Source organism: Populus euphratica, unplaced genomic scaffold (assembly GCF_000495115.2).
Source record: "Populus euphratica unplaced genomic scaffold, PopEup_1.0 scaffold209.1, whole genome shotgun sequence".
NCBI classification, from domain to species: Eukaryota; Viridiplantae; Streptophyta; class Magnoliopsida; order Malpighiales; family Salicaceae; genus Populus; species Populus euphratica.
The window spans coordinates 245,566-254,453 of record NW_011500034.1 but is presented as its reverse complement, the minus strand read 5'-3'; the positions used below and the strand labels follow the sequence as shown (position 1 = coordinate 254,453).

Genomic DNA, 8,888 nt, shown 5'->3' with positions numbered 1-8,888 from the left:
TCATCATTCTATATTTTTTATTGAGTTTTTTGCTTTATTATTTTTCTAGTTTACCTTTTATACAGTCAAACTTAATCTCATGATAATGATCACAAATTTTAGCAATTAACACAAATTTTAGCAATTAATACTAATTGACTTTGATTTTTTTTAATTTTATTATTTTATTATTTTTTGGAATTAATCTTTATATTTTTTCTCTTTCTTTCCATTTTTTATATTAAATATTTTAATTTTAATTATTTCTTAATTAAATATTAATTAATGTAATTAAATGCGTCTATAAATATCTCAATTTATAATTATAAATTCTTTCACATCCAACAATGCAATGAAAAAGCATGAATCTCGCATCCAGATTTATGGCCTAGCGATTTTAACAAGAATTTCCTGTTTCTGTATCTTAGTTTCGAATTTTTATATGTATTTTTATTATTTTTGTTTTATTTGTTTTTTAGGTTTGTAGGATATTTAATAAATTCAAGAATTAATTATAATAAATGTAAACTAGTTCATATATCTTGGATTATAAAAAAATAAAAAAGCTGGAATAATCTTTATATATATATATATATATATATATATATATAAAATATCCTACCCAAAGCTATTCTATTGATAAAGAGCGCAGACTCCACTGTTTTGTTTTAATAATTTACGAAATGATCTTTTTCCTTCTTGCCTGTTGATCAAATATTCCACAGGTTTTTCCATGGTAATTGCTTAAAAATCCAAGCTGAAGACAACCTTCCACAAATTTCAAAGGAACACCAGAACAAATTTCCTTCCCATCAGGGCATTTTATGTTACACTTGTCTATCAAACGAAGCTTTGATCCACCCGTATAACGCAACTCTACATATAATGTTTGAGGTGACACTCAAATCAAAAAGAAAATAATAATAATAATAATAACACGACAATAATCCGAACCAAAAATTCCCAAGAGGCACAGAACCCCATTACAAAGACACAAACTTTGTTGTCTCTTTGCTTGCACACACCCTAACCTTTTCAATGGGACACGCGCTCTCTCTCCCTCCCCACTTCCTTTTCTACCACTTTCACTTTAAGCTCAGTCAGTAGCAGAACTCAAAATCAATCCCATTTCCTTTCCTTCACGATGCTCTCTCTCCTCTCATTTCTTTCTCTCCTCGCCATTGCAACTTCTTCTTCAACTAATGAGCAACCTAGAACCTTCATTGTCCAAGTCCAGCATGACTCAAACCCCTTAATTTTCCCCACCCACCAGCAATGGTACGCTTCCTCTCTATCCTCCATTTCCCCTGGCACCGCTCCCCTTTTACTCCACATTTACGACACCGTTTTCCATGGCTTCTCTGCCAAACTTTCCCTTACTGAAGCTCTCAAGCTCCAGGCTCTCCCTCATATCATTGCTGTCATCCCTGAACGAGTGCGTCACGTGCATACCACGCGCTCCCCTCAATTCCTCGGCTTGAAAACAACCGACGGAGTTGGTTTGCTCAAAGAGTCGGATTTTGGGTCCGATCTTGTGATCGGAGTTGTCGACACGGGTATTTGGCCTGAACGGCAGAGCTTCAATGACCGGGATTTGGGTCCTGTCCCGTCAAGATGGAAAGGGGTTTGTGCTAGTGGCAAAGACTTCGCTCCAAGTTCTTGTAATAGAAAGTTAATAGGAGCTCGCTATTTCTGCAAAGGATACGAGGCAACAAACGGTAAAATGAATGAAACGACCGAGTACCGGTCGCCACGTGACTCTGATGGCCACGGCACTCACACTGCTTCCATTGCTGCCGGAAGATACGTGTTTCCGGCATCAACATTTGGGTATGCACGTGGGGTTGCTGCAGGAATGGCACCAAAAGCTAGACTTGCTGCTTATAAGGTTTGTTGGAATGCCGGTTGTTATGATTCCGACATTTTAGCTGCATTTGATGCTGCTGTTTCTGATGGGGTTGATGTTATTTCGTTAAGTGTTGGAGGCGTTGTAGTGCCTTATTATTTAGATGCCATTGCAATTGGGTCTTTTGGAGCGGTGGATCGTGGGGTTTTTGTATCAGCTAGTGCTGGGAACGGTGGACCTGGAGGTTTAACTGTTACTAATGTAGCTCCATGGGTAACTACTGTTGGTGCTGGGACGATTGATAGGGATTTTCCGGCTGATGTTAAGCTTGGAAACGGGAAAGTGATTTCTGGTGTAAGTCTTTATGGTGGGCCAGGTCTGGCTCCAGGGAAGATGTATCCAGTGGTTTATGCTGGGAGTAGTGGAGGTGGAGACGAGTATTCTAGCTCATTGTGTTTAGACGGTTCTTTAGATCCCAAGTTGGTTGAAGGGAAAATTGTGTTATGTGATAGAGGGATTAATTCAAGGGCTGCTAAAGGTGAGGTTGTGAAGAAAGCTGGAGGGGTTGGGATGATTTTGGCAAATGGGGTCTTCGATGGTGAAGGTTTAGTCGCTGATTGTCATGTTTTGCCTGCTACTGCTGTTGGTGCCTCTGGTGGTGATGAAATTAGGAGGTACATGTCTGCGGCTTCTAAATCAAAGTCGTCACCACCTACTGCTACTATTGTTTTTAGAGGGACTAGAGTTAATGTTCGGCCTGCACCAGTGGTGGCTTCATTTTCAGCCAGAGGGCCAAATCCCGAGTCCCCTGAAATTTTGAAGCCTGATGTTATTGCTCCTGGATTGAACATACTTGCTGCTTGGCCTGATAAAGTCGGACCCTCTGGGATTCCGTCTGACCAGCGAAAAATTGAGTTTAACATTCTTTCAGGCACATCAATGGCTTGTCCACATGTTTCCGGATTGGCCGCTTTGTTAAAGGCAGCTCACCCTGAATGGAGTTCGGCGGCAATAAGGTCGGCATTGATGACAACTGCGTATACTGTTGATAATCGAGGCGAAGAAATGATTGACGAGTCCACTGGAAATGTTTCTACTGTGTTAGATTTCGGTGCTGGTCATGTTCACCCGCAAAAGGCCATGAATCCTGGGTTGATCTATGATATTTCATCATTCGATTATGTGGATTTCCTTTGCAATTCAAATTATACTCTTACCAACATTCAAGTGGTCACTAGGAGGAATGCAGATTGCAGTGGAGCCAAAAGGGCAGGCCACGCAGGGAACTTGAATTACCCTTCATTAACTGTTGTGTTCCAACAATATGGCAAGCATCAGATGTCCACACATTTTATTAGGACAGTGACTAATGTCGGGGATGCAAATTCCGTGTACAAAGTTACAATAAGGCCACCTAGTGGGACTGCGGTCACCGTACAGCCGGAGAAGCTTGTGTTTAGGAGGGTGGGGCAGAAATTGAACTTCCTTGTTAGAGTGGAAACCACAGCAGTGAAGCTCGCACCTGGGGCCTCTAGCATGAAGAGTGGTTCAATAATCTGGGCAGATGGAAAGCACACTGTCACTAGTCCCGTAGTTGTGACAATGCAGCAACCTCTTTAATCACCTTGGTCCGTTAGGGGTTTTGGGGATTTAGGAATTTTGCTCTATTTTCACTCTCTATGAAGAGTTTTTTTTTTATGCATCATGTATTATATGTATCTCTGTAAGATGAAAATGTGTTGGGGTTTTCTATATCAGAAAGCGAGTGGAGTCGGGGTTTGGAACGCAGAGTGAAGGCATAAATCGCCTGGGATAAGAGGTGAAGATCGAAGGTGTAATCTTTGTAGAATCAAGAATATGCATGTAGAGAAAATGCTGTGTGTATGGACTCAGAATTTAGCCAAATCATAATGAAAAGACCTCCCTTTTCTCTTTGGTGTAGAATCTTCAACTAATAATTCTATATCAGTTCAGTCGAGTGCATGCACTATGTGCATGTGAGAAAAAGATGCCTATCGTTGCTTGTTGAAATGTTTTTCCTAGCTTTAAGTAACTGGGTGTGAGCTAAGGAGCTGAAGAACGAAGACATCATATAATGACAGTAATTAGGTTTCTTTTATCTTGACACTGACAATATTTTGGAGTTTTGCCTCGACTTAAACAGAAGAAACCCTCGTAACTAAGATACAATTTTTTTAAAGAAAATATTTGAAGATATTTTATCAATCTTTTGAGCAATAAAAGAGGAAAAGGTTGGAAACTTTTTGTCAACAGGACAAATAAAGAAGAGGCCATGTTTCTGTCTTTAATTGCACCACACAAGGAGAAAGCCAACAAGGCAAATATTGTGTCGACATCGAATGATGGTCTCCAGCTCTCGAAGATACTCTAGGTCCTACTAACAGTAAGGTTTTTCTTTCTTTCTTTCTTTCTTTCCTTGTTGCTTCGTTAATGTATTTTTTTAAAACTACTAACAGTAAGGTTTTTCTTTCTTTCTTTCTTCCCTTGTTGCTTCGTTAATGTATTTTTTTAAAAAACTTTTAGAGTGATGCTCTAAATTACTATTGATTTTTTTCATAGCAAAAGGTCACGCATAAGAGAAATAAAATAAAAAAGTCACAGAGTTTTATAAGATAATTCCACTATTACTACTTTATTTTTTAAAAAAGATATTTAGAAGAATAGGAGTAATTATTTTTTAAATTATTTTTTATTTTAAAAAATAAAAGTATATATTTTTATTTTTTTAAAATTTAATATTTTTATTAACACATTAAAACTATATAAAAGTACTAAAAAATTAATTTTAAATAAAAATTTTAATTTTTAAAATAACCTTCAAACCATAGTTATTAAATTTAAACCGACCCAGCTGGTCGACTAGGGGGCTGGACCAGTTTGGGTTTGTCAAAAGATCGATCGGTGTAATGACTATCAATCCTGCTTGACCCGGCGGGTCAACCCGTGACCCGGGTGAGACCCGAGCAAGACTTAGTGTTTTTTTTTTCAAATGTGGGATTTAAAACCTATTATATCTTTTATGTTTCCAAAAAACAAAATTATATTTTTTTAATATATAATAAAAAATCTCTTGATCTAAATATTTCAACTTAAAATGATAAGATAATATTTTTTTTAATGTGAGATTTGAAATCCATTGACCTATCTTTTTTCAATTTAGAATTTGAAATCCATTAGTATATGTATTCTATATTTCAAAGAAAAAAACTATGTTTTTTCAATGTAGGATAAAAAAAAAATTTGGTTAAAATACTTCAAATTAAAAGCTTAACATAATATCTTTTTCATAGAAGATAAAAATCTTTTTAAAATATTCTTTTAAACTTTATTTTTTTATAATATGTATAACCTATACTTACATGGATTATTTAAATTTTTTATATAAAATATTAAAACTTTAATTTTTTAATTTTTCCGGGTTGATCCGAGTTGACCCATAAAATTCGGGACCTGATTCCTTGGCCAGGTCAATCTTCGGTCAAGTTTAATAACTATAGTCAAAACTACTTTGCAAATTGTGCCTTAGACTTGTTTGTTTTTTAGTTTTAAAAGCTCTTTTTAAAATGTTTATTTTTTTATTTTTTTACTTTAAATTAATATTTTTTTAGTGTTTTCAGATTATTTTGATACGCTGATGTCAAAAATAATTTTTAAAATATAAATTTTTTTTTTTAATGACGATGATTTGCGGCATGAATCATTATTTTTAAGGGCTGATGTCAAAAATAATTTTTAAAATATATAAAATATTTTTTTAATGACGATGATTTGGGGCATGAATCATTATTTTTAAGGTTCGTTTGTTTGCTAAAAAGTAATTTTTTTTGGAAAGTGAATTATTTTTTTATATTTGATAATATAATAAAAAATAAATTGAAAAATATTTTCCAGTATTTATTTATGTTATGGAAAATGACATCGAAAATAAGTTGTTGATGTTTATTTTTAAAAATTTATTAAAATAACAAGGAATAAATTTTACAAATTTAAAAGTTGAATGTGAATGAGAATAAAATTGAAAAAAAAAATTATAATTTCATAAATTATCTTAAATAAAATAAATTATAATCAAAATAATAGAGATCAAATTTAACAAATAAAAAATTAAAAGATAAAGAAATTAAAATAATAATAATTATCATTTTATAAATTATTTTAAATAAAATATATAACAATTAAAAGAATGAGGATCAGATTTGATAGATAAAAAATTTCAATTAAAAAATAATAAGAGAAAAGCAAATAATAATTATAAAAATATGGATCAAAATTAATATAAAAATAAAATTACAAGGAATAAAATTTAAAAAAATACAAAATAAAATATACGTAACAATCAAATATTTGAGGATAAAATTTGATATAATTAACAAATAACATAATACTTCTAAAGTTTTTACAACATTCAAAAAATGTTTTCCATCACAAATAAAAGTAAAATACTTTTTTGAAAATTAAACTAATTTTTTTATTAATTAAAAAATATTTTTTGTTAATTAATTTTTTTAATAATAAAAAAACATTAAAAAATTTTAAAGATAATTTTTAAAAAGCTATTTTCTATCCAACAAGAATTAATATATGATATTGAATACGACGGAATCCAAGTCATAGACATACATACTTCTTCTCCTGTGAACGCATCGTATCTGTCTATCATACACGCATGAAGATGGGCGCGCGTGCAAATTAGTGGGTTCTAGGACAAAACTGCCCCTCTGATGAAAGCAACTTCTATGCTACACGTGTACTTGCAATTTGAAACAGGGTTTTTAAAATGGCAATGACTTCGCGTTCCTTGTCGGCACACCACAATAATGATGTCACCTTCAGTCACTCGTCTAGGAATGTGACAGAATTCGATATATTATATTTATTTAGTTATGGACTCGTTTACACCACGCGGTCCTATAGTGAGTTGGATTAAAAAAAAAAAAAAGAATTTAATATACGTGACTAATTTACACCACGCGGTACTATATTTTAACTGGAAAAAAAAATATTGAGATTGTTGTCTATTAGACCGCACCGAGCCAGACTACTTCTTCCAATAATATTTAACGGAAAAAATAATATTCATTAAAATCCTTTTGGGAAGAGAAACTCGATACCACGAGGATCCTTCTTTTTTGTTGTTTAGATTGTGGCAATTCGATAATTAAGATGTTTTCCAGCGATTTTTTCTTCTTCTTTTTTTAATTTCAAAAACTAAATAAAATAAAATAAACTTTTAAATAAAAATTAAAATTATCATTACTATAGAGTTGACCATAAATGTTCTTCATATTTTAGTTTTTAGAAAATAAAATTTAAAATAAAAATAAAAATTATCATTACCATAGAGTTGACCATAAATGCTCTTCATATTTTATATTTTAGTTTTTTTTTATCTCTAAATCTTATATGATTATTATAATTTCAAGCCTAATATCTTCTATTTAGGCTATAGAAGGGTTTGGAGAAGTTAGAAAATTAAAAAAATAAAGAATAGCACATGAGGTTCGTGAACTAGGTTCACAATTTGAACCAAGCACCCCGTGTCTTTTAGTTTGCAGTGGAATTAGCTTATTGCATGCCTCTTCTTGTTGATTGGGAATAAATTTTTTAGGATATAAAAAAATAATATTTAAATTATTAAATTTTTTTTAATATTATTATTAAACTCGATACAACGATTTAAACTTGAAAATTTTTAACTTAACCATTTGTTTAACATAAATTTTAAATTAAATCATATAAAAATTAACTAATATGATTTATTCATCAGATAAATCTAAAAAAATACCAAATAAAAAATAAACAAGTCATGTTTACTTTAATCAACTTATAAAACCTTCAACTCAAGTTATTAATTTTACTGAGCTGGATTTATTTTTTATTTTATAATATGATAAAAAAAATATAAAAATCAATTTATAATCAACATAATACTAAATAGTAAAATTAACTCAAAATTCAATATTAAAAATTGAGATTAAAAAAATAAAATATAAAAAAACTTGCAATCCACTATAGAGGTTATTAAGTTGAATTAATATTTTTATTTTATAATACAATAAAAAAATTTAAAATTAATTCATAATCAATCCAATATTAAATAATAAAATTAACTAAAATTCTAATATTAAAATATGAGACTGGAAAAAGAAAACTAAAGGATAAAAAAAAGCTAAAATAAAAGGCTATTTAAAAAAATTAAAAAAAAATAAAAAGTCCATTCTTCCTACTACACTCTATCTATTTAAAAAGTTTAGGCATGTCGGCTAGAATTAGGCTCGTGTTAAACTTATATTTTTTTTAAAGAAAAAGAAAATAATACACCTTCAAACTAGGAACCTAAATGTTATACTCTATACTAAAAAGCATATACTAGAAACCTCAATATTATATTCTATACTAAAAAATATATGCCTTTCATTGTGCTACAGTGAAAGGTTGATGTCTTTTAATTATATTTTTTTGTTTTGTTTTTTTCTTTTCAATAAATATTTGTTTTGTTCAATTTAGTTTTTAAATATTAATTTTTTTTATTTATTTATCTCATTTTCATGATATAAATATCAGTTTGATGAGTTAATTTGATTTGATTTTTTAATCAAGTTGATTCAATTTTTTTTCTTAATTAGTTTTTCTTTTCAATTTCATTCTTTCATATTGATTTGATTGAGAATTAAACTTTATAATTTATTTTGTTTACTTTTCATTAGATTATCTTGATCTTATAATATGAGAATAAATCTTAATGAATTAACCTGAGTTAACTCGAATTGTTCTTTGTATATTTTATGTAATTTTTTTATTTAATTTTATCATTCAACATTGGGTCAGTTGAGAATTAAGCTTCATTATCTATCTTGATTTGCTTTTCATGAGAATATCTTAGCCTTAAGATCAAGGTCACGGATTTTGATATTTTAACCTTGATTAAATTAAGTCAATAAGGTCACGGATTTTGATATTTTAACCTTGGTTAAATTAAGTCAATTTTTAAATTTTTTTAAGAGGTTATATTGGTCTCATTATCATTCAACATTAGATCAAT

At 30.6% G+C, this 8,888-nt stretch overlaps 1 protein-coding gene across 1 annotated transcript; it reads left to right on the top strand.

The window, feature by feature from the left end:
• The first annotated feature begins 992 nt into the window (after positions 1 to 992).
• On the top strand, positions 993 to 3,766 carry LOC105142604 (subtilisin-like protease). Its single transcript, XM_011050313.1, has one exon. It carries the CDS (start codon positions 1,124 to 1,126, stop codon positions 3,443 to 3,445), a length of 2,322 nt encoding a protein of 773 aa, XP_011048615.1. The 5' UTR covers positions 993 to 1,123; the 3' UTR covers positions 3,446 to 3,766.
• The last annotated feature ends 5,122 nt before the right edge of the window (positions 3,767 to 8,888 follow it).

Excerpts from the sequence above, each read along its gene's own strand:
- LOC105142604 (XM_011050313.1), top strand. The coding sequence starts at position 1,124 with ATGCTCTCTCTCCTCTCATTTCTTTCTCTCCTCGCCATTGCAACTTCT.